General features: G+C 44.6%; 1 protein-coding gene and 1 long non-coding RNA gene across 4 annotated transcripts in view; one reads left to right on the top strand and one right to left on the bottom strand.

Moving 5' to 3' along the window:
- PPEF2 (protein phosphatase with EF-hand domain 2) overlaps positions 1 to 25,894 on the top strand; it is a 36,939-nt gene that overhangs the window by 911 nt on the left and 10,134 nt on the right. The window contains exons 2-12 of the mRNA XM_016951580.3: positions 3,834 to 3,961; positions 4,107 to 4,164; positions 5,681 to 5,856; positions 7,485 to 7,599; positions 8,919 to 8,965; positions 11,059 to 11,225; positions 12,629 to 12,665; positions 12,756 to 12,905; positions 19,146 to 19,532; positions 22,491 to 22,676; positions 23,640 to 23,782. Coding sequence (XP_016807069.2) covers positions 3,834 to 3,961; positions 4,107 to 4,164; positions 5,681 to 5,856; positions 7,485 to 7,599; positions 8,919 to 8,965; positions 11,059 to 11,225; positions 12,629 to 12,665; positions 12,756 to 12,905; positions 19,146 to 19,532; positions 22,491 to 22,676; positions 23,640 to 23,782 — 1,594 coding nt within the window. The remainder of the gene's footprint in view (positions 1 to 3,833; positions 3,962 to 4,106; positions 4,165 to 5,680; positions 5,857 to 7,484; positions 7,600 to 8,918; positions 8,966 to 11,058; positions 11,226 to 12,628; positions 12,666 to 12,755; positions 12,906 to 19,145; positions 19,533 to 22,490; positions 22,677 to 23,639; positions 23,783 to 25,894) is intronic.
- On the bottom strand, positions 7,347 to 17,344 carry LOC107974283 (uncharacterized). 3 transcript variants are annotated; one of them, XR_001716920.4, is made up of 3 exons: positions 17,056 to 17,344; positions 7,655 to 7,757; positions 7,347 to 7,570 (listed from the first exon to the last, which is right to left on the bottom strand). It is a non-coding gene; the product is annotated as an uncharacterized LOC107974283 (long non-coding RNA). The 3 variants fall into 3 exon arrangements; XR_010156565.1 differs by lacking the exon at positions 7,655 to 7,757 and having other exon boundaries at positions 7,347 to 7,654; XR_010156564.1 differs by having other exon boundaries at positions 7,347 to 7,757.

Here is a 25,894-nt window from a genome sequence, read left to right on the forward strand (position 1 = left end):
TTAGAAGGCTGAGATGAGAGAATCTCACCTGGGCCCAGGAGTTTGAAACCAGCCTGGGCGACAGAGCAAGGATCCTATCTCTACAAAAAAAAAAATTTTTTTTTTGAGACGGAGTCTTGCTCTGTCGCCCAGGCTGGAGTGCAGTGGCACGATCTCTACTCACTGCAAACTCTGCCTCCTGGGTTCAAGCGATTCTCCTGCCTCAGCCTCCCAAGTAGCTGGGATTTCAGGCGCCCGCGACCACGCCTGGCTAATTTTTGTGTTTTTAGTAGAGACCGGGTTTCACCATGTTGACCAGGCTTGTCTTGAACTCTCACTTCAGGTGATCCGCCTGCCTCGGCTTCCCAAAGTGCTGGGATTACAGGCGTGAGCCACCGTGCCCAACCTAAAAAAATTTTTTTTGTTTTTGAGACCGAGTTTCCCTCTGTGGCCCAGGCTGGATTGCAATGGCACAATCTCAGCTCACTGCAACCTCCACCTCCTGGGTTCAAGCGATTCTCCTGCCTCAGCCTCCCAAGTAGCTGGGATTACAGGCGGGTGCCACCATGCCCGGCTAATTTTTTGAATTTTTAGTAGAGACGGGGCTTCGCCATGTTGACCAGGCTGGTCTCGAACTCCTGACCTCAGGTGATCTGCCCGCCTCGGCCTCCCAAAGTGCTGGGATTACAGGAGTGAGCCACCATGCCCAGCAAAAAAAAAAAAAAAAAAAAATGAATTAGCTGGGTGTGGTGGCGAGCACCTGTAGTCCTAGACACTCGGGAGCCTGAGGTGGGAGGATTGCTTGAGCACAGGAGTTCAAGCCTACAGTGAGCTATGATCATGCCACTGCCCTCCAGCCTGGGTGACCGAGTGAAATCATTTCTAATATGGTAGGGATATCAACTGTGATATAAATTGCAAATATTTTTTCCCAGTTTGTCACTTGTTTGGACCAATTTTGGAATTAGCTTCAGCTCAGGGTTTCCTTATCTTGTGAATAACACGAATTCAACCCACACACGCCACAGGCTGAGACTTCCTATCTCACTGAATTCTGGGTCAGCTCAGCTCCTGCTACCACAGGGGCTGGTAGGCAGAGATTTATTAGATCACGCAAGGTACAGAAACTTCCCCAGCTCCTGCCTTTTCACAGACAGTCCAGTTACCACTCCCTGCCATGCACAGAACCCAGGAACTCACTCTCATCCCCATACAGGTGTTAAACCCCAGCTCCTGAGACATGTGTCTGGTTGAGATTCCCCTGGGGCCTGCCTGACTTCAGTGCCTCTAACTGCCTTTGGCTATGGGTTCCGTCATCATTTCTGGCACCCGGAGATCTCCCTTCAATGCTTTTGATTTCAACTATTGGTTAAAAAGAAATTTAGCTTATTTTATGCAGCTTTTTTTAATGTGTTGGAGTGTGAGGGAGTCCTACATCTGCTTAAGCATGCCATTTCTTATTGGAAGTCGATATTAGGCTCTCTATTTTCCTTAAAGGGATGTCATAATTCATTAAGTTTTTATTGCACCTTTTGGCAAGCTTATACTTCCATTACAGAAAGGTACTTCTTCCTAGAGGCATCATTTTTTTCCTTTAAATCAGTGTTGTATATAGAGACATAAATATTCTTGACAAAGATAATAAAAATAAGAGGGTAACCATCAAAAAAATTCTGTGTTCTATCTTTCTTAAATAATTTACCTATTCTCCCACACCCTACTGTGCATTGCCTTGGTTCACAATTTTCTCACAGTGTTGTTATATGTAGAGTTTTTACAGCCCAGGTGTATTTGTAACTTGTACCCTAATAATTTAGTTTACACATGGCCCAAGTAAGAGGGGCCTATACATTTTTGCATTGTGCTATTAAAAATACATGGTGGGATAAAGGATCTTAAAAGATCCTGCACTTTCCAGAGCCCATCTCAATTGAAAGCAAGCCAGCTCCCCACCACACCCTACCAGATAGTCAACCGGGAGGAAGAAAAAAAGAGGGAGAATGAAAGGTGTTGCCCACTTCTGCTGCCTGAGTAGCCAAAGCAAGACTGAGGATGTAATACGTATGTCTCATCATTGGCAGCACTGGCCATAGAATGCTCAGGGCAAGGTGTTAGCAGACAACATTGATGCCCATGATCTTCTTCAGTGGTCCTTAAACTTTAGCGCAGGTAAGAATTATGTGTGGAGCTTGTTAAACCTTCAGATTCCTTCCTGGATTCCACCAGTAGAGATTCTGATGTTACAGGTCCAGGGTGAGGTGTAGCAACCTGCATGTTTACCAGGAATCTCTAAAGAATCTGTAGCACCAGCCCTGGACCTTTCATTCACTATTCTCTTTTGTGTGTGAGTGTGTGTGTGTGTGTGTGTCAGAGTCTCTAGCCCAGGCTAAAGTGCAGTGGTACGATCTCGGCTCACTGCAACCTCTGCCTCCCAGGTTCAAATGATTCTCCTACCTCAGGCTCCCAAGTAGCTGGGATTACAGATGCCTGCCACCACGCCCAGCTAATTTTTGTATTTTTAGTAGAGATGAGGTTTCACCATGTTGGCCAGGCTGGTCTTGAACTCCTCACCTCAGGTGATCCACCAGCCTCAGCCTCCCAAAGTGTTAGGATTATAGGTGTGAGCCACCATGCCCAGCCTCATTCACTATTCTGAACATGGTTTTACAGAAGTCAGTCAGTGGGGTTCAACCTCATCGCTTACTATTTAGTGAGTGCCTTTGAGAAATACTAGTAGTATGAATTTTTTTCATAGGAAATCAAATTTATCTTTGTTTAAGTTCCTCCCAGCTTCTCTTTTCCCATGTCACCATCATCTTTCCTCTTAGGGAAATCAGCAAGAATTCTATTATCTGTCTAATGCAAACTAAACATATTAAATCAATCTGTCTACTCTTTATGAGGTTGACCTGAGTCAGCCTGCAGGATTTCTAATCCAGCTTTATCCACAAATAGTCCATTCATCACCAGCAGTGTACCTAAGCCTTGGAGCTTAAAAAGAATCTAGTTATGTGGACAGCTGTTCCCTTCTCTGGCAACAATACTTGACCACAGGTCCTAAACCTTATATAAAGAATGAAACTCCACACCCTAACCTGCCCTACCTGGTCACCTAGCACAGGTCCTGGCAAAAATGAGAGGCCCAGTGGCCATGTGGGGGACTGCATGGTCAGTGCTGTCTATCTTATGACGGGGGTGCTTAAAGCCTGTAGGGATATCATGGAACTGGGGATGGCAAGCATGGGAGCTGGGACACAGTTGCTACCCCCTGACATCGTATGATGCATTCATTTGAGTATTCGTTTATTGTTTGTTTTTCCTAGTCTTCATCTGGCCCCGCCCCTTTTCCAGATGAGGACATTGAGGCCCCAGATGACTTGTCTGAAACCACAGAGCTTGTCAGGGCAGTTCTAGGTCTAGATCCCAGGTGTCCTGACATCCAGTCTATTGTCACAATATCAAAATGTCCACCCCACCCCCGCATTATAACCTGTCAGGGATGCTGCATCCTTGCAATCTCATGAGTTGACATCTCCTTCTCGGAATCCTGGCAGTCCAACCTTTTCATCCCTATACAGAAATGTTTTCATCAATACATGGGAATTCTAATCAACCTACAGTGATATGAGTATAACCATCAGGCAGGAATGAAGGGGAGGGGCAGGAAATGGGGAAAAGCACTATTGCCAGCAGAAAGGGAAATACTTCCTATGGGCGTCAATGGGTAGTGCTTCTGCTCCATCTTGTCCTCACATATACAGTGGGAGAGGGCTGAGCAGCTTCCTCTCCCTACCCCCAAACCCCTGGCCCAGGGAGTCCGAGCTCACAGGCTTGCTTCTCCATCGGTGTCATAGCCTTCAAGGCAGCAGCCCTGATCCAGAGATGGTACCGGCGCTACGTGGCCCGCCTGGAGATGAGGCGGCGTTGCACCTGGAGCATCTTCCAGTCTATAGAATATGCTGGGCAGCAAGACCAAGTCAAGGTACAATGAAATGTGGGACGGAGCCGCCTCCTGCTCTCCCTTGGGCAGCAGGGCTCAGGTGCTCCTAAAGTGAGGCCAACTGGACTACTTGTGGGTTCTCTTTTCGCTCACCTCTAAAGCCACGTCTCCTTGGGTTCTTCTGCAGCTCCATGACTTCTTCAGCTATCTCATGGATCACTTCATCCCCAGCAGCCACAACGACAGTGAGTATGAACTGCCACATGTCATGTCCTCCTGTCGCAAGGCCATAGATTACACGGTGAGGTGGGGGATGCACAGGGAGTGAAACCGTGAATCTGGCGACAGCCAGGGAATAAGCAAGGGGCTGACGAGTAAATGGCAGACTGGGGTTTTATGCCAGGTTCTCCTGAACACACAGCTGGAGACAAGAGTTTGGACGCAAGGAATTCATTTATTAAGTTCAAGAAACCCTGGGGGTGGGAGGGAGTGGGGAAGGGATTCAGGAAAGGAATCACAGCCAGTCCAGCAACTCAGTGTGCCTAGGAAATAGTGCAAAACGCAAGCCTCAGAATTATACCCCCTGCAGGCAAAGGGAACTGGAGTTTTTCTGTGTCAACTCCAGGAGTCATTGGTTGAAAGCGGCTGGGGAGGTGGGAGAGAAGTATAGGAAGGAGGCTTTTTCTTTTCTTTCTTTTTTTTTTTTTTTGAGACAGAGTCTCGTTCTGTGACCCAGGCTGGAGTGCAGTGGCATGATCTTGGCTCACTGCAACCTCTACCTCCCGGGTTCAAGTGATTGAACCTCAGATACCCAAGTAGCTGGGATTACAGGTGTGCACCAACACACCTAGCTAATTTTTTATATGTTTAGTAGAGATGGGCTTTCACCATGTTAACCAGGCTGGTCTTGAACTCCTGGCCTCAAGCGATCCACCTGCCTCGGCCTCCCAAAGTGCTGGCATTACAAGCGTGAACCACTGAGCCAAGCCAGGAGGTTGTTAATTCCATAGCATTTCTGGCCTGCCATCCGGATCCAGGAAATAAGTCCTCAGTCTGGAGATGCCAATGCTGGCAGCTGGAAGCTGCTGGAAGGCACTGCCAGGTCTGATGCACCTGTTCCACTCACTAAATGCAACATAAATACCTGTGATTTTTCCACACTGGCTTTCCCCTTTCCTTCTGCTTGCAAATCCAGGTCCCTAAATTTCTGTACTCTCTAAGTCTGACAAATCTTGATCTTTTAGAATAAAAGTAGAAAGCATGACTTTTTCCTCCTGCCCATCCTAGACTGTTGTCACTTTCTCCTTCCTTTTTCCTCTTCTGTGCTGGAGCTGAAGCTGAAGCCAGATTAACCATGTCCTGCTTCAATAGTCCAGGGAAGGACTTTTTTTTTTTTTTTTTTTTTGAGACAGGGTCTCACTCCATCGTTCAGGCTGGAGTGCAGTAGTATCATCTCTGCTCATTGAAACCTCTGCATCCCAGGCTTATGTGATCCTCCCATCTCAGCCTCTTGAGTAGCTGGAACTACAGGTGTGCGACACCATGGCTGGCTAAATTTTTAAATTTTTTTTGTAGAGGCAAGGTTTCCCTATGTTGCCTAGGCTGTTCTCAAACTCCTGGGCTCAAGCAATCCTCCCTCCTTGGCCCCGCAAATTTCTGGGATTAGAGAGCCACCGTGCCCAGCCAAGGACTATTCTATAGTGCCCACAGACTGCATGATCAGATGATCATAAGCTGATCCCCCTTTTCTATCTGGACTAGGGGACTTCCTGACCCGCATATTCACTGAGGACAGATTCTCCCAGGACTCCGAGATGGAGAAATGCAGTGACTATGAGTCCATAGAGGTACCCGACAGTTACACGGGGCCACGCCTCTCCTTCCCACTCCTGCCTGACCATGCAACTGCCCTGGTAGAAGCATTCAGACTGAAACAAGTAAGCTCACCTGGGGAACCTGGGTCACTACCAACTCCATGAAATGTGTGAAGGGAGACCAAACCCAGCACAGAAAGAATGGCCCCAGATTTAGGGTGTTCATGTCATGTGTCCACTAGAGAGATTCTACCCCTGCTGTGCTTAGCCAGGACCTTGCAGTCAATCAGCCGGTACTGATGATTGACAGCTTTTCTTCCTAATCACATAATCTCTCATTGTTCATTCATCCCACACATAACTACTGAGCACTGCTTTGTGCCCCACATTGCTCTGGGCACTGAGGATACAGCAGTGAACAAAACAGATAAAATCTCTGCCCTTATGGGGCTGGCATTCAATCGGGGAGGCAGACAATGAACAATAAATAACAATAAATAAGACAATTATGCAGTATATTAGAAGGCGATGAGAGCTATGGAAAAGAATAAACTAAGTTACGGATGGAAGAAATAGCAATTTTATAGAGTTGTCTGGGAAGGTGATTTCTGAGCAAAGATCTAAGGTGGTGAGGAATGCGCCGGAGAAAGAGCGTTCCAGGTAAAGGGAGGAACACATGGAAAAGCCCTGAAGCAGAAACTTGCCTGGACTGTTCACGAACCTCAGGAGGCCACTGTGGCTGGAGAAGAGGGAGCCAGGGGAAGAGTAATGGAGGTGAGGGGGTGGACTTTTATTCTTCCGAAAGAGTCAGGGAGACAGCAGACATAGGAATGACATAATCTGACTTGTTTTTTTGTTTTGTTTTTTTGAGACAGAGTCTCGCTCTGTCATCCAGGCTGGAGTACAGTGGCGCGATCTCAGCTCACTGCAACCTCTGCCTCCTGGGTTCAAGTGACTCTCCTGCCTCAGCCTCCTGAGTAGCTGCGACTGCAGGCACCCGCCACCACACCCGGCTAATTTTTTTATATTTTTAGTAGAGATGGAGTTTCACCATGTTAGCCAGGATGGTCTCAATCTCCTGACCTCATGATCTGCCTACCTCGGCCTCCCAAAGTGCTGGGATTACAGGCGTGAGCCATCATACCAAGCCCTGACTTGTTTTTTAAAATAATCATTCTGGTTGCTGTATTAAGACAGTGTAGGCGGCAAGGGCCAAAGTAGGGTGACCAGTCAAGAGACTACTGCAATCGTCCAAGCGAAAGATGACAGTGGCTTGGAACTCTGATGGTAGGGTAGAGGTAGCGAGATAGTCAGCTTCTGGCTCTATATCAGAATTCAATCCTTCCCCTCTTCCACATGAATGTAACTCATTGCAGGAGGAGCTGAGCTGATATATTCCAGTAATGACAGGATCACTAAGTACCATCAACACACCTGCACTTAGTCATACTTTACTGAAACAATCACATAGTCTTCCCATGCTAAAGGCAAGGAAGCATTTAATAGAGTAGAGAGGAAAGAGAAAAGTAGCTCAATATTTGCAGGGGGGACAAGTGGGAATGATGAGAAGCAGAAACAAGGGCAGAAGTTGAGTGATAAAGAAAGAATCCGTGCATAGTCCCAGGAGCAGTTTACTGGGGTTACTTTTGGGGTCTTAGGTGATGGGGGTTGTTAAGCAGTAAAGGTAAGGACCATTTTCCCTCACGAATATCAGTGTTGTTTTCTTCCTTCCCTCCTCTTCCTCCCAGTAGCAGCTCCATGCTCGCTACGTCTTGAACCTTTTGTATGAAACCAAGAAACATCTGGTACAGCTGCCAAACATCAACCGGGTCTCAACCTGTTACAGCGAGGAGATCACAGTGTGTGGTAAGAGCTGGTCAGAAACGGCTTTCCATGCTGGACACAAAGAAGAACGCTCTACCTGTGTGGGGATGCAAGAGGAGTGGCGGGCTGCAGGGAGATGTGATGATAAGCCAAATTTAACCCCTTCAGATCCACGATTTGCATATTCACTCCACATTTACCTAAAAAAGAGGTGGTGGTGCAGCGAAGGGGATCATGGACCTCAGGGCCCAGCCTCTGCTTTATTTTCCCAAGCAATTCCTACTGACTCAAACTCATGTTCTTCATTCAAAACAAAATCTCTGCAAATAACCAGACCCTCCTTGTTAAAAGATGGTTTATTTAATGGTACTTGAGAAAGCCCCGATGACTAGCAAATTATTCCTCCCATCCACACACATTCCTCTCCTGGAAAGAAGTCCTGTTAATGACTGTTTTCCCCATCTTATGTTTCCAGTGATTTTTAACATCCACTGTAGACAGACATCCCACACCTTAACCTAGTGGAGGCTCCAGTGCAGGAGGGATTGTAACTGGCCCTGCTAGGGTCACCTGCAGCCTGCAGATGGTCTTGCTTGCCTTGCAATGTTCATAAAGTTTTTTTTTGTTTTTTTTTTTTTTGAGACACAGTCCCGCTCTGTCGCCCAGGCTGGAGGGCAGTGGTGCAATCTCGGCTCACTGCAAGCTCCGCCTCCCGGGTTCACACCATTCTCCTGCCTCAGCCTCCTGAGTAGCTGGGACTACAGGCGCCCGCCACCACGCCCGGCTAATTTTTTGTATTTTTAGTAGAGATGGGGTTTCACCGTGTTAGGCGAGATGGTCTTTATCTCCTGACCTCGTGATCCGCCCGTCTCAGCCTCCCAAAGTGCTGGGATTACAGGCGTGAGCCACCCGCCCGGCCCATAAACTTTTAAAAATGGTATTTCAACATTGGAAATTTGGAGGATTTTATATTATGATCTAGATTTTGCTTTAAAAGTCTCCTGAAAAATCTTTTAACACTGGCTCATAAGTGAGTAGCTGCTTTCTAGTTTAACGTGGGCAAAATCTCTCCAGTTCTCATCTAGGTTTGCAACCCTGCACTGTTCTATCGCATCTTTGCTTCAATAAAAATGTAGCTCATTTACTATTTATAATAATCCGGCAGAAAAAATATGATGCCTTCTGCTTTCAATACTATCTCTGCAATAAGGAGAAATTAATATTTATCCTTATCTTACATATGGAAAACTTTGTAGGGTTTTTTCTGTCAGATTCTTCTGGGTATTTTCTTTCTTATAATAAAAATCAGAAGCACTGGTAAGGAACAATCAGCATTGATATTCTTTTTCTATCTTTGTTAGGAGACTTACATGGCCAATTGGATGACTTAATCTTTATATTTTATAAGGTATGAATGTTCAAATTAAGTTGCTTTCTTGCTCTGAAGCTTAATTTAGAAGCTCAAATTCAGTATCAATTGAACAAATGCTTAAATATTACTTGAAGTTTTAAAATATTATTATTTATTTTTATTTTTTTGAGATGGGGGTCTCAATCTGTCACCTAGGCTGGAGTGCAGTGGTGCGATCTAGGCTCACTGCAACCTCTGCCTCCCAGGTTCAAGCAATCCTCCCACCTCAGCCTCCCGAGTAGCTGGGACCACTAGTGCATGCCAACATGCCCTAATTTCTTTATTTTTTTCAATTTTTCTTTTTCAAACCCTTGTGTCGAGGGCTGACTTTCAGTAGATCACAGCGAGGGAGCTGCTTTGCTCAGTGCGAAATCCTGACCCAGAAGCAGGTCATCTACGAACAGTTTAATGTCAGGTTCCCCACGAACGTGCCGTTGCATGACGGGTGAGGGGGCGGCCGCCTTTCCGGCTGCACCCGGTTTCCCAGGAGGAGGGACTCTCCGCACCGGCCTCGGGTACCTGCGCGCTTGCTGAGCCGAACTGCCGGCCGGCGGGGATGGCCGGAGACTGGCTATCCCAGGCCACTGGGAGACTGGCTATCCGAGGCCAACTGAGGCCCTGCAGCGCTGCCCTGTGGTTCAGCCTGGGCGGGATTCTGACTTAGAGGCATTCAGTCAAAATCCCACAGAGGGTAGCTTTGCTCCATTGGCTCCTTAGCCAAGCACATACACCAAATGTCTGAACCTGCAGGTTGGTACTGAGCAGGATTACCATGGCAACAACAGATCATCAGTAGGGTAAAACTAACCTGTCTCATGATGGCCTAATTTTTTTTTTTTTAAGACAGAGTTTCGCTCTTGTCACCCAGGCTGGAATGCAATGGCACGATCTCGGCTCACTGCAACCTCCGCGTCCCAGGTTCAAGCGATTCTCCTGCCTCGGCCTCCCAAGTAGCTGGGACTACAGGCGTGCACCACCACGCCCGGCTAATTTTTGTATTTTTAGTAGAGACAGGGTTTCACCATCTTGGCCGGGCTGGTCTCGAACTCCTGACCTCATGATCCACCTGCCTCAGCCTCCCAAAGTGCTGGGATTACCGGTGTGAGCCACCGCGCCTGGCCTACGATGGCCTAATTTTTAATATTTTTTATAGAGACGGGGTTTGGCCATGTTGGCCAGGCTGGTCTCGAACCCCTGAACTCAAGTGATCCACTCACCTCAGCTCCCAAAGTGTTGGTATTACAGGCGTGAGCCACTGTGCCCAGCCTAAGATATTATTTTTAATAATATTTGCTACTCTGTTGCAGCAAATAAATAATAGAAAAGTCAGCATTGCATTATATTCTAGTACATTTTTGCAAACTATTTAACAAACTTAAAATGTTTGGTTAATAACTAGAAGGGGCCAGATGCAGTGGCTCATGCCTGTAATCCCAGCATTTGGGAGGCCAAAGTGGGAGGATCACTTGAGGCCAGGAGTTTGAGGTCAGCCTGGGCAACATAGTGAGGCCCTGTCTCTTAAAACATAAATAAATAAATAAATATTTAGCAATTGATTTTCTTTCTTTCACATAAAGAAAACTGATTATTATCAAAACAACCAAAAGCTATTTTCATATATATTTTAGTTATAATGTGTAGAACATATAACAAGGGAGATGAGTATAATATTTTTTAATGGAATATTACTTTCTACACATACTACATTTCCCAAAGCATTTTCCCATGCATTATCTTGTTTAATCCTGAGAAATCTATGGCAGGTATTATTATTTCTAGTTAAAGATAGTGTGGCCAGGACTTAAAACTGGCCTTTGGATCACAAGTTTGGTGCCCTTTGCTCCACACCACATGGCAACACTCAGGCTTTGTCTAAAGGAGCATCTCCTAACCTTAGCCTCTCTGGAAAGGAAATATAAGACCAATAGAAGATACTTCCATCATTTACTGACATTTCATGCTTGGAGGAGACCTAGAAAGCACAGAATTGGTGTTAGACATGATGTGATTGTCAAATGCCTACTGGTTTTAACCTGATTTCCTATTTCCTTCCTCTCATTCATTCTTTCACTGGTCTCCTTGTTGAAAAGAATGGCCTCCCGTCGCCAGAACGGTCATATGTGTTCAACGGTGACTTTGTGGATCGAGGCAAGGATTCAGTAGAGATCCTGATGATTCTTTTTGCCTTCATGCTGGTTTACCCCAAAGAGTTCCATCTTAACAGAGGAAACCATGAGGACCATATGGTGAACTTACGGTACAAGTCAAAACATGCTTGAGTATTTGATGTTTGTTTGTTGTATGTAAAACGTTATTTCTCCAGAACTTCTTATTTGTTAAATGCCTTTAAAACTAGTTTTCCAATTTTTTTAAAAAGCAGAATACACAGTATATAACATTCAAAAAAAAATTTTTTTTTTTTTGGAGACAGAGTCTCACTCGGTCGCCTAGGCTAGAGTGCAGGTGCAATCTTGGCTCACTGCAACCTCTGCCTCCTGGGTTTAAGTGATTCTCCTGCCTCAGCTTCCCGAGTAGCCGGGATTACAGGCACGCACCACCATGCCCAGCTAATTTTTGTATTATTATTAGAGACAGGGCTTCACCATGTTGGCCAGGCTGGTCTCAAACTCCTGACCTCAAGTGATCTGCACCGCCTTGGCCTCCCAAAGTGCTGGGATTTACAGACGTGAGCCACCGCACACAGCCAGATTTTCTTTTTTTTGAGATGGAGTTTCACTCTTGTTGCCCAGGCTGTGCAATGGCACAATCTTGGCACACTGCAACCTCCACCTCCCAGTTTCAAGCGATTCTCCTGCCTCTGCCTCCCAAGTAGCTGGGATTACAGGCACCTGCCACCACTCCCGGCTAATTTTTTTTTTGTATTTTTAGTAGAGACGGGTTTCACCATGTTGGCCAGGCTGGTCTCGAACTTCTGACCTCAGGTGATACACCTGTCCCAGCCTCCCGAAGTGCTGGGATAACACGCATGAGCCACCGCGTCCAGCCCAGATTTTTTTTTTTTTTTTTTTTTTTTTTTTTTTTTTTGTGACGGAGTCTCGCTTGGTCGCCCAGGCTGGAGTGCAGTGGTGCGATCTCGGCTCACTGCAAGCTCTGCCTCCTGGGTTCACACCATTCTCCTGCCTCAGCATCCTGAGTAGCTGGGACTACAGGAGCCTGCCACCACACCCGGCTAATTTTTTGTATTTGTAGTAGAGACGGGGTTTCACCGTGTTAGTCAGGATGGTCTCGATCTCCTGACCTCGCGATCCACCCATCTCGGCCTCCCAAAGTGCTGGGACTACAGGCGTGAGCCACCATGCCCAGCCCAGATTTTTTTTTAAATTTACACATTATTTTACTATTCCAATGAAACCATTGAATTTGTTTTTGCATACACATACTCTATCATATAAATGATAGAGAGTCATGATAGTAAAGCAGGAAATACAGATAAGTAAAAGGAAGAAAATTAAAATATCCCATAATTTCTCTACCCAGGGATAATGATATAATTGTAAACATTTTGGTGATTATTCCTCAGTCTCTTTTCTATGTATTTAAGTACATATACCCAGAATATGCATTCTTCTAAAAATGTGATTATGCCCTGATTATTGTCACCCAGTTTACTCTAATATCTATTTGTGCTTCTAAATCTAGATATGGCTTCACCAAGGAAGTGATGAATAAATACAAGGTGCGCTGCCTTTAAAGACAAAAGTTTCTCTCAGTTCAGATAAGTTGAGTGAATTATTTGATAACATTTTGTTTATATCATTTTTTCCAGGTACACGGGAAGGAAATACTAAGAACCCTGCAAGATGTTTTCTGTTGGCTTCCACTGGCCACTCTGATAGATGAGAAAGTTCTAATTCTTCATGGTGGGGTGTCAGACATAACTGATCTGGAGCTTTTGGACAAAATAGAGAGGAGCAAGGTAGTGGTTAATGAAATAATACAAATTTCACCATAATGCCCAGTTTCATTGCCAATATAAATGTCATCTTACATGCTGACTGCAGTCAACTGATTATGGCTGTTAAGAGTGTGGAGGCCATTAAGAGTATGGAGGCTGGGCACAGTGTCTCACACCTATAATCTCAGCACTTTAGAAGACAGGAAGATTGCTTGAGACCAGGAGTTTGAGACCAGTCTGGGCAACATAGCAAAACTCTGTCTCTACAAAAAAATTAAAAACTTAGCTGGGAGTGGTGGCATGGGCCTGTAGTCTTATCTACTTGGGAGGCTGCAGTGAGCTCTGATTGCCATTGCACTCCATCTTGCAGGGACACAGTGAGAACGTGTTTCTAAAACAAAAAAGATTGAGAATCTGCAGTTGGGCTAGGGGGCAACTGTGCTGTAGTCACTTAGTCATGTCTACCATGTACATGCCAGTGGGGAGTAGCAACCAGTGCCGTGTTATCTGCCATTGGATCTAGATAATTCTAAATACTACCTCTCAATTATTGCCACCTAAAGAGCCTACGTTTCCCAAATAATTCATATTACCTTCAATTAAAGTCAAGAAATATGTATTTAGTGCCTACTACTACATTCAGAGAGCGTGCTAGTTGGCAGAAAAAAAAGATGAAGATCAATTTCAGTTAAACTCAACAAATATGCTTTGAGTGCTTACTATGTGCAAAGAAAGTGTTACAGAGGTAAAAAGATGAAACAGAGATGGTGCCTGCCCTAAAGGAACACAAAATAACCAGAATGTGTTGGGGTTGGAGGTGGAAGAGTACGAGACAGAATGTATGATTTACCAATAACAATAGATTTCTATTTTCCATTTCATTTTGGAAATGGAAAGCTAGGAAGCAAAGGTTCTATTTTCTTACACTTAACTCTTAAACTTGACTCATCCCACACAGGAAATGCTGCTACAACATCCATGACAACATTTTCCTGGGAAGTTCCAAAGACAGGGAACAATCAGTCTACTTCAACTTTGGGCAATTCTAATGGATATGGATATGAAAGTCTGTGTATATGAGACATACATGAAATGAAAGAATACAGCTTTAGAGTGAGACAGACCTGGGTTTGAACCCTGGAATAGGCAATTGTTGGCTGAAATGGCAGTTTGGTTCTATGAAGTTGTCCAGAGACCCAGGTTTCTTGTTACTCTGCCACCCCTAATGAGTGGTTTCTAGACTTAGCTACCATTTAGAAAGTAAGGACATGACTCCTTGTGGTTTGGTAACTAGAAATTGCTGTGTCCCTGTACACCCAAACTCAGGGTTTTCACTTACACATCTGTTTTATCTTTTTTTGTTTGTTTGTTTTTGAGACAAGGTCTCACTCTGTCATCCAGACTGGAGTGTGGTACCACGATCACGGCTCACTGCAGCCTTGACCTCCTGGGCTGAGGCAATCCTCCAGCCTCAGCCTCCCGAGTAGCTGGGACTACAGTCACACACAATCATGCTTGGCTAATTTTTAAAAAATTATTTGTAGAGGGCCGGGCGTGATGGCTCACACCTGTAATCCCAGCACTCTGAGAGTCGGAGGCCAGTGGATCATGAGGTAAGGAGTTCGAGACCAGCCTGACCAACATGGTGAAACCCCTTCTCTACTAAAAATACAAAAATTAGCCAGGTGTGGTGGTGCACACCTGTAATCCCAGCTACTCAGGAGGCTGAGGCAGGAGAATCGCTTGAACCTGGGAGGCAGAGGTTTTGGTGAGCTGAGCTCGTGCCACTGCACTCCAGCCTGAGTGACACAGCGAGACTCCGTGTCAAAAAAAAAAAAAAAATTATGCTGGATGCGGTGGCTCATGCCTGTGATCCCAGCACTTTGGGAGGCTGAGATGGGTGGATCACGAGGTCAGGAGATCAAGACCATCCTGGCCAACATGATGAAACCCCGTCTCTACTAAAAATACAAAAAAATTAGCCAGGCATGGCAGCGTGCGCCTGTAGTCCCAGCTACTCAGAAGGCTGAGGTAGGAGAATCACTTGAACCCAGGAGACAGAGACTGCAGTGAGCCAAGATTGTGCCACTGCACTCCACCCTGGCGACAGAGTGAGACTCTGTCTCCAAAAAAAAAAAAAAGTATTTATAGGGATGGGGTCTCACTATGTTGCCCAGGCTGGTCTTGAATTCCTGGGCTCAAGTAATTCTCCCACTTTGGCCTCCCAAAGTGTTGGGATTATAGGCATAAGTGACCACACCTAGCCATCAGTTGTATCTTGATTTTCTCACAAACTTTCAACTCAAACATTCTGTCCAGCTGCATGTATGTCTGGAGGCAGAGACAGCAAGCCACAGTAGAGCAAATTATCTCATGGGAAGAATCATATTTAATTATGTAAACATAGAAGAAGGAACTCTGGGAAAGAATGCTAACGAAAAGTTTATTTTCTGTGGCTTAGCAAAAAACTAACTTCCCAATGTTTGGTTTGCAAAGCTCTGGAGAGAGGGTGATGTAGCAAATGATACAGTCCAAGGACTACTTGAGAGAGAAGTACAGAGAGGTATGGGCTCCAGAGTCAGACTATCTGGATTCAGTCCTGGAAGAGTCTTAGTATTTTGTGCCTCAGTTTTCTTATCTGTACTATAAAAGATGCTATCTTATAGGAGTGGTATGGTGGTTAATCAACTAATTTATAGAAAATGCCCAGAACAGCGCCTATTTGGAAAAGGCTCAATACATATTAACACTATTAATCTCCTCAAGTTAGGGATGCTGCTTGGAGCAGATAACAACATCCTTAAAATAAAATTACCTGGGCCGGGCACAGTGGCTCACGCCTGTAATCCCAGCATTTTGGGAGGCCGAGGCGGGTGGATCACGAGGTCAAGAGATGGAGACCATCCTGGCCAACATGGTGAAACCCCCGTCTTTACTAAAAGTACAAAAATTAGCTGGACGTGGTGATGCGCACCTATACTCCCAGCTACTCGGGAGGCTGAGGCAGGAGAATTGCTTGAATCTGGGAGGCGGAGATTGAGCGAGCCGAGATTGCACCACTGCACTCCAGCCTAAGTGAGAGTGAGACCCCTATCTCAAAAAAAAAATAAAAGTAAATAATAACGTTTTAAAAATTCAAGTAATATTTAAGCATTTGTTCAATTGATACTGAATTTGAGCTTCTAAATTAAGCCTCAGAGCAAGAAAGCAACTTAATTTGAACATTCATACCTTATAAAATATAAATATTAAGTCATCCAATTGGCCATGTAAGTCTCCTAACAAAGATAGAAAAAGAATATCAGTTCTGATTGTTCCTTACCAGTGCTTCTAATTTTTATTATAAGAAAGAAAATACCCAGAAGAATCTGACAAAAAAACTCTACAGTTACTAAGTTTTCCATATGTAAGATAAGGATAAATGTTAATTTCTCCTTATTGCAGAGATAGTATTGAAAGCAGAAGGCACAATATTTTTTCTGCCTGATTATTATAAATAGTAAATGAGCTACATTTTTGTTGAAGCAAAGATGGGACAGAACAATGCCGGGTTGCAAACCTAGATGAGAACTGGACAGATTTTGCCCATGTTAAAGTAGGAAGCAGCTACTCACTTATGAGCCAGTATTAGAAGATTTTTCAGGAGACTTTTAAAGCAAAATCTAGACCTTAATATAAAATCCTCCAAATTTCAAATGTCAAAATACCATTTTAAAAATTTTATGAACATTGCAAGGCAAGCAAGACCTATCTGCAGGCTGCAGGTGACCCTAGCAGGGCCAGTTACAATCCCTCGTGTACTGGAGCCTCCCCTCCACTAGGTTAAGGTGTGGGACATCAGTCTACAGTGGATGTTAAAAATCACTGGAAACATAAGATGGGGAAAACAGTCATTAATAGGACTTCTTACCAGGAGAGGAATGTGTGTGAATGGGAGGAATCATTTGCTAGTCATCAGGGCTTTCTCCAGTACCATTAAATAAACCATCTTCTAACAAGGAGGGTCTGCTTATTTGCAGAGATTTTCTTTTGAATTAAGAACATGAGTTTGAGTCAATATGAATTGCTTGGGAATATAAAGCAGAGGTTTTGGTGAGCTGAGATCGCACCACTGCACTCCAGCCTGGTGACAGAGCGAGACTCCATCTAAAAAAATATAATAATAAAATACCTGAGAATCGGAAGAGGTGGGACTGGTGGACTGGCCCTCACTGTGTGCCAACAAGGAGCAAGAAGGTTGTTATGAGTTGGTTTACATTTTGTGGCTTTGCACTCTCTATGCCCAAGATTGGAACTGCCTAGAAAGTGATTAACGCTTGTCCAATGTCAGATAATAAGCTCTGTTCTATTCTCTTCACTCTGGACTGTCCTTCAAACATCAGTCAGCTCTGCTGCCCCTCTCTGGGTGTCCTTCTTTGTTCTTGCCCTAAGCCAGTCCAAGCTGGGACATGGCTTTCTTGTATCACAGTCCTTAGATCTATTTGCAGAAAGTTCTCGTTCTTTGATTATGTGCTCACACAGAGTTCCTTTTGTGAACAAGCCCTTTATTGTGGATATACCATGGAAGTCTTCCCCCTCGGGGTTCACCATAGCACTGAGGCACAGCAGGAATGGCTGCTCTCTCTTTTTGCTCGCTGCTACAATCTGCTCTGTGGCCTGACCCCTGATCAGAATTCGTGCCACTTATGTCCTCAGCCCAGTCCCAGTGCCATGATGACCGCAAGTGAGAGGGACTCTATTCAATTCCCTGTGGCAAGGAGTGTCTTTCTGATTAGGTCCAGGCTGAAAAGAGGAGCTCCCTCCCCTCCCCTGTCCTTCCCCAACAGGCAAGATAATGGGTACAAGAGCACTTCCTCTAAAGTACCATTAAGTGCTGCCTCCTCTGCAGCAAGAGTCAAGTTTTTCCTCTTCCTATTTCTCACCTATATACTTTGATTCTTTTTCTTTGTTTTAGCATCTGTGGAATGACAGGAAAGTCAATGAGGACTGGCCTGAGACAGAGTTGCCCTTTCCTATCCTTGTCTAAAAAAATCACTGGTCTCCCAGACAGAAACGATGAACTAGGTTAGTGTTTCTCGAATTATATGTGAAGGACCAGGTTTTATAAACTTCCAATTTGTTGCAGATCAATACTTTCGTAAAATACAATAAATATGAATTATTAGAAAAATGATGAAATAATATGTAAAACAACCCCCCGTGACATGTGTGTACCTATGTAACAAACCTTCACATATACCCCCAAACCTAAAATAAAAGTTAAAAAAAAAAAAGAAAAAGGAAATACAAACAAAAGATACAAGCCCACTGATCATGTGCTTGACTGTCATGACAATATCATATTGCTATAAATGTTTCTCAGACTTACTCTCAAGGGCTGTACTTACCTTGTCCCAGGCCAGGAACAGTGAACCGACCAGCACGTGTCTGTGGGCACCAGTGTTTAGGACTGACCTGGGTGTCAAAGTGGTACTCTCAAAGGACCTACAGTTCCTTCCTTCCTTCCCTTCTTTCCTTCCTTTCTCTCTTTCTTTCTTTTTCTTCCTCTTCTTTCTTTCTCTTTCTTTTTTCTTTCTCTTTCTTTCTCTCTCTCTTTTTTATTGTTTATTTTTTTTTGAGATGGAGTTTCACTCTTGTTGCCCAGGCTGGAGTGCAATGGTGCAATCTTGGCTCACCGCAACCTCCACCTCCCGGGTTCAAGCAATTCTCCTGCCTCAGCCTCCCAAGTAGCTGGGATTAAAGGCATGCACCACCACGTCCAGCTAATTTTGTATTTTTAGTAGAGATGGGGTTTCTCCATGTTGGTCAGGCTGGTCTCGAACTCCCAACCTCAGGTGATCAGCCTGCCTCGGGCTCCCAATGTGCTGGGATTACAGGCGTGAGCCACCGCACCTGGCTTCTCTGTTTCTTTTCTTTCTTTCTTTCTTTTTTCAGGGTCTCCCTCTGTTGCTCAGGCTGGAGTGCAGTGGTTCAATCTCAGTTTACTGCAGCCTTGACCTTCTGGGCTCAAGTGATCCTCCCACCTCAGCCTCCCTAGTAGCTGGGACTACAGGCATGTGCCGCCATGACCAGCTCATTTTTTTGTATTTTTTGTAGAGACAGGGTCTTGCCATGTTGCTCAGGCTGGTCTTGAACTCCTGGGCTTGAGTGTTCTGCTGGGCTCAGTCTCCCAAAGTTCTAGGATTACAGGAGTGGGCCACCACACCTGTCTGGGCCTACAGTTTCATTCCAGCATCTGTATCTCTTTCTGGACGTGTTTAGATAGTTTCCACCATGAGGTGCAAAACGAGACAGAAGAGTGAGAAGCAGATGGAGGAGAAGAGAAAAGCCAACCAGAAGAGCTCTGCACAGGGACCCATCCCATGGTTTCTCCCCGAAAGCCGCTCTCTTCCCTCTTCGCCCCTTCGGCTTGGCTCCTACAAGGCCCAGAAAACCAGCAGGTCCTCCAGCATCCCCTGCAGCGGTTCCCTGGACGGGCGGGAGCTCTCCCGGCAGGTGCGGAGCTCCGTGGAACTGGAGCTAGAGCGGTGCCGGCAGCAAGCAGGCCTCCTGGTGACCGGAGAGAAAGAGGAGCCCTTCCGCTCAGCCTCAGAAGCAGACTCTGAAGCCGGAGAGCTGCGGAAGCCCACTCAGGAGGAGTGGAGGCAGGTGAGCGTGGCCAGGCGCTGCTTCCTACCATGTGGCTGCCAACAGGTCAAACCTCTCCCTTCCATGGAAACTCAGGGTATGTTTTGAGGCCCCTCTTTCTCTCTCTTTCTGGGGTAACAACACCCCAGAAGGACACTAGTATTTGCCTAATGACTCATATGTTTTAGAGTTTTATAAAAGATGGGGTTGTGTGGCTGTTAGGCTCTATTGCCTGATAATACTTGGGTTAGTGATTGAGCACTAGTAGGGTAAGAAGATAAGCTACGATTTGTTGGATGCTATTGTGTGCTATTTTTTTTTAATGTGTCAGTAATATAGCTGCCATAGTTCAAGGCCAAAAGGGCTAGGCAGCCGCTTCTTTCCTCTGTTACCAGGCAAGAGCTGTCCCCAGATCTCTAGAACTGTGTCACATGGCCACCCCTAGCTGCAGGGGAGACTTGGAGAGTAAGTAGTATGCAGCGAGGCACCCTGCCACCCCAAACCCGCAGTTCTGTCAGTACGGAAGAAGGAAGAGGAGAATGGACATTGAGTAGGCGCTAACATTACTTGCCAAAATAGATGGCTTAGGCAGCCGACTTCTCCGATGATGACTATGGCAGAGAGAGCCCTGAAAAGGCTGTTGTAGCTGTCCAGGTGGGAGATGATTATTGTGAGCTTGTTTTGTTTTTGTTTTTGTTTTTCTTTGAGACAATGTCACTCCAGTTGCCCAGGCTGGAGTACAGTGGCATGATCATGACTCACTGCAGCCTGTACTTCCCAGGCTCAGATGATCCTCCTACCTCAGCCTCCCCAGTAGCTGGGACTACCGGTGTGCACCACCATGCCTGGCTAATTTTTGTATTTTTTGAAGAGATAGCATTTCACCATGTTGCCCAGGCTGGTCTTGAACTCCTGAGGCTCAAGCAATCACCCACCTTGGCCTCCCAAAGTGCTGGGATTACAGACGTGAGCCACTGCACCCAGCCTGAGCTGCTGTGCCTGGCCTGTAGTAGTGTTAACAGAATTATAGGAACTTGCTGGTATTCAACCATTTCTGACCCATAAGAATGGCAATCTCGTACAGTTCACCCAATAAATAAATGAATTCAGCCGGGCGCAGTGGCTCATGCCTATAATCCCAGCACTTTGGGAGGCTAAGACAGGTGGATCACGAGGTCAGGAGATAGAGACCATCCTGGCTAACACGGTGAAACCCCGTCTCTACTAAAAATACAAAAAAAAATTAGCCAGGCATGGTGGTGGGTGCCTGTAGTCCCAGCTATTCGGGAGGCTGAGGCAGGAGAATGTCATGCACCCAGGAGGCAGAGCTTGCAGTGAGCCGAGATCGTGCCACTGCACTCCATCCTGGGCGACAGAGCGAGACTCCGTCTCAAAAAAAAAAAAAAAAAAAAGAAAGAAAGAAATTCAGAATTATTTAAGAGCTAAAATTAGCAGAACTTGCTGATTGATTGGATGGAGGGTAGTGAGAAAGAGAAGTTGCAGCTGACTCTGAGTCTAGAAGCCTCGGAGAAAGAGATGGTGAGTTTAGTTAATGTTCTGTCAGTTATTGATCTGGGCTTCAACACCAATTTAGAATTGAAATTATAAAGTATAGGTCTTTCCTTTTGCAAACTGACTCAGTGTTAATGTCTTGATATTTACAAATCGAATGAAGTTTTTCTTTTCAAAAGTACTTTTAGAAAGCATTAAATGTTGGCTAAGTGTGGTGGCTCACGCCTGTAATCCCAGCACTTTGGAAGGCTGAGGTGGGAGGATCATCTGAGGTTAGGAATTCGAGAACAGCCTCTGGTTAACATGGTGAAATCCTGTCTCTACTAAAAAATACAAAAATTAGCTGGGCATGGTGGCACACGCCTGTAATCTCAGCTACTCGAGAGACTGAGGCAGGAGAATCGCTTGAACCTGGGAGGTGGAGGTTGCAGTAAGCCGAGATTGCACCACTGCACTCCAGCCTGGGCAACAGAGTGAGACTCTGTCTCAAAAAAAAAAACAAAAGAAAAGAAAGTATTAAATGACAATGACCAAAATTATTCAGTTATTTCATCTGAGTATTGTATGACTGGCAGTTATTGTTTTCCTGAGTATTAATAATAGAGTAGAAACTGAAATGCTAGAAAAATTTCTCAACTCTTCTGCAATTATTTATTTGTTTGTTTGTTTGTTTGAGGTGGAGTCCTGCTCTGTCACTCAGGCTGGAGTGCAGTGGCACGATCTCGGCTCACTGCAACCTCCCTCTCCCGGGTTACAGTGATTCTCCTGCCTCAGCCTCCTGAATAGTTGGGATTACAGGTGTGCGCCTCCATGCCTGGCTCATTTTTTTGTATTTTTAGTAAAGACGGGATTTCACATGTTGACCAGGCTGGTCTTGAACTCCTGACCTCAAATGGTCCACCTACCTCAGCCTCCCAAAGTACTGGGATTACAGGTGTGAGCCACCATGCCTGGCCTCTTCTGCAATTTGTAAAAAAAAAAAAAATTCTTAAACTACTTTAAGAAATAAAATGTCAATTGCATTTTTCCAGGACCACGTCTGGGGTCTTGTGAATATGCAAGAGACTCTCTTGCCAGTCCCAGGACTTGCGCCTTCTCTTTAGGGCAAATGTCCAGTAGCCTGGAGCATTGGCACTGACTGACGACTACTGGCCATGATCAAAGCTTCTAGCAGGACAACTTCATCTGTTTTACATACTGAGCTTTCATATCAGATTTATTTTCAAGAAAGTGGGTATATGCTTGTCGACAAATATGTAGGCATGCACACATTCATTTTGTGAGTAATAAGAAATTCTGGAACCTTAGAGGTCCAAAATATAAATGTATGTCAAATATTGCTTGCATGGACATTTATTCACTTATTTTTATTCAAATATTTTCCTCCTCCTCTTCCTTTCATTTGAATGACTGTGGATGAATATGTATCTAGTTTTTGGGAAGGAAATCATCTCTTGGTCTTCTCAGGTTGTAGATATCCTGTGGAGTGATCCCATGGCTCAAGAGGGCTGCAAGGCCAACACTATTCGAGGAGGAGGCTGTTATTTTGGGCCTGATGTGACACAACAGTTGCTACAAAAATACAACCTGCAATTCGTGATCCGTTCACACGAATGCAAACCTGAAGGCTATGAATTCTGTCACAACCGCAAGGTGGGTGCTCCCTCTGCAGCAGTACAGGCTTGTGTGTCACCAAAGTAGTCCGAAGGGCTCAGGCCTGGATGAGCAAAGGCTCTCAGTTTCTAACAACCTACAGACCTTGTATTTGTTACCTACTTGCTCAAAGCAACTAGGTCCTTTACAGTCATTTATCCTTGACTCTTATGTCCTCTTTAAAACCCAAAGTTTGATTAAGGCCACTGTCCACCAATGCCCTGACTGACATGGTCCCATTTTATGAATGGAAATATAAGGCCAGTGTTTTCTCAGCCACACCTCTATTCTTCAGGTCGCTCCCCAGGCAGGGATTCAGGATCATTTGTCTTCTCAGGAGCACAATTAACATCCTGACTAATCTTTGGACATCTCCAAATCCTACAATATTTGTCTCACCTAATACCACTGGTTATACTGTACAAGTTTCTTTATTGCAGGACTTCTGAGTACCTTTAGTTTCCTACCACTGTAAATCTTCAGGAAGAGATACAGTATCTAGCATTTCCCAACGTATTGACTGTGAAAACTTCTTTCATACACCATCTGAGGAGCCACAACATTCCGTAGAAAACTGCTTTAAGGCACCACATCAGCTCTCAGAACTCATCTTCTTGCTCATTGCAGTGGCCATCCTGGTTTATCATACCCAGCTTGCCTCTAAGTTGAAGCAAATATGGTGTTTTCTATGACCCTTGCTATTTTCACTTGGGATAAAAATGTGAAGAAGATACATTGTGAAACTATCGGAATTCAAATTTCTATGACTTGAGTCACAACTCTTGCCCTATTAGCATTGATGACTTTAGAAAAAAAAAAAGAAAGAAAGAAAGAAAGAAAAGGATTCCCAGATGAGCACTAGGAAAAACAGCAGCTTCTGCAGTTGAGTTGGGCCACATAGGATTGAGGGTGAAGGTTTCTTCAGTGAATGTGAACGCCTGTCTCTCTTCTGTTTTGATGTAGGTATTAACGATCTTTTCTGCCTCCAACTACTATGAAGTTGGCAGCAACAGAGGGGCCTATGTCAAACTGGGGCCAGCCCTGACCCCACATATCGTGCAGTATCAAGCTAACAAGGTGACGCACACACTCACCATGAGGCAAAGGCAAGACTTTTCAATGAGTGATTTTCAGAAAAAAAAAAAATTATAGTGTTCATAGAATCTTTGAATGAAGTGTCAAACGTTATATTTATGCAAATTCTACATGAGAATTCAGAATTTGGCTATGTCAGCATGAAGTTCTATTAATACAATAGACATTAGAGTAGGAGTCTCTTCCTTCTCCTCCACACACTCCTAATAGCTCTATCTACCCATCATTAATGGGAGAAACACATTTGTTTTCTGCAGAAATTATTCTCAGTGGGGCACAGTGGCTCATGCCTGTAATCCCAGCACTCTGGGAGACTAAGGCAGGAGGATAGTTTGAGCCCAGGAATTCCAGACCAGCCTGGGCAACATGGCAAAACCCCATCTCTACAAAAAATTCAAAAATTAGCCTGATGTGGTGGCGTACTCTTGTAGTCCCAGCTACTTGGGAGGCTGAGGTGGGAGGATGGCTTGAGCTTGGGAGGTAGAGTTTGCAGTGAGCCAAGATTGTGCCACTGCCCTCCAGCCTGGGTAACAGAGCAAGACTGTCTCAAAAAAACAAAAAAACAAAAAAAAAAAAAAAAAAAAAAAAAAGAAGAAGAAGAAGAAATTATTCTCCATGGCTGCGTCTTGGGTAAAGTCTGCTTACTAAACCACTAAGTCTTTCTGAAGTTACTCTTCTATTTTCTCTCATCTTTAACGGGTTTGTGTTACCCCTACAAGCCACAGCCAGAGGTTCTTTCACTGTCTGGAGATTTTGCAGGTGAAATTCAGTGCACAGATTTGTTAATGAGGCCCCTTTCTTTCTGGAAGGAAGCATATAATACTATTCGAATGGTAGATTTTGGCCGGGCGCGGTGGCTCACGCCTGTAATCCCAGCACTTTGGGAGGCCGAGGCGGGTGGATCATTGGAGGTCAGGAGTTTGAGACCAGCCTGGCCAACATGGTGAAACCCTGTCTCTACTAAAAATACAAAAAAATTAGCCAGGCGTGGTGGTACACGCCTGTAATCCCAGCTACATGGGAAGCTGAGGCAGGAGAATTGCTGGAACCCAGGAGGTGGAGGTTGCAGTAAGCCGAGATCGCACCACTGCACTCCAGCCTGGGCAACAGAGCAAGACTCCATCTCAAAAATAAAATAGAATAAAGTAAAATAAAAATAAATAAATAAATACATAAATAAATGGTAGCTTTTGAGATGATTCTGAGTTCTTAGTTGAGAGATTACAACCACAAAATGTTATAAAGAATTTATATGGACAGTCTCACAGTAAATTTATGCAACAGATATTGTTATTAATTTCAGTTTTGTAGAAGAGATTATTAAAGAACCGACGTTAAATCATCTGACCTGTGGTTACACAGCTAGTCCTTGAGTGAAGGTAGTCCTTGACCGAGGCAATTCTATTTCAGAACCCACACTTTTAATGTCTATGCAATATTGCCTCCTACAACGAAGATGGCCTCAGAGTATATAAGACGCTAACAGATACAGTTTTAGTGCTATTGAACATGCTTCTTTAAGTATTCAGCCTAACAGAGTTAGAAATTAAGATCGGCAAAGCTAGCATAAATCAGGTGGATAGAGAACATGTTAGTATTTAGCATTTACCCTTGTGTGAGTGCTGTAAAAGTGCATTATTTTAAATCATTCTCAAGTTATTAAATATAGGCCAGCCTCACTTAAAAAGAAGAATTATGTAAAAATATAAACCTACCAAGTGAATGTCAGACCTACTGTGCAGCAAAATCATCTGTGGAGCTTTATAAAAAATCAGCCATTTGAGCCTCATCCAACCCTACCAAATTAGAATCTCCAGGGGTGAGCCCTGGTACCTGGAGTGCAGAACTATGATCCCATAGGATTTAGGGGTTGTCACTGCAAAGAGTCACTCTAGGATTCCCTACAGTGAATCCTACAGTGAATAGTGTAGGATTCCCTGCAGTAGTAATAGTAGTAATAGTAATGTAGTAATGTAATGTAGTAATGTAATGTAGTAATGTAATAGTAATGTAGGATTCCCTACAGTGAATAGTGTGTTTCAATAAGATAGTCAAAAAGCATTCAACTCTTTGAAACCTTCATTGATTGCATTAAATAAGTACAACATCACCTGATTTACCCA

Source organism: Pan troglodytes, chromosome 3 (assembly GCF_028858775.2).
Source record: "Pan troglodytes isolate AG18354 chromosome 3, NHGRI_mPanTro3-v2.0_pri, whole genome shotgun sequence".
In the NCBI taxonomy this organism is placed as follows: domain Eukaryota; kingdom Metazoa; phylum Chordata; class Mammalia; order Primates; family Hominidae; genus Pan; species Pan troglodytes.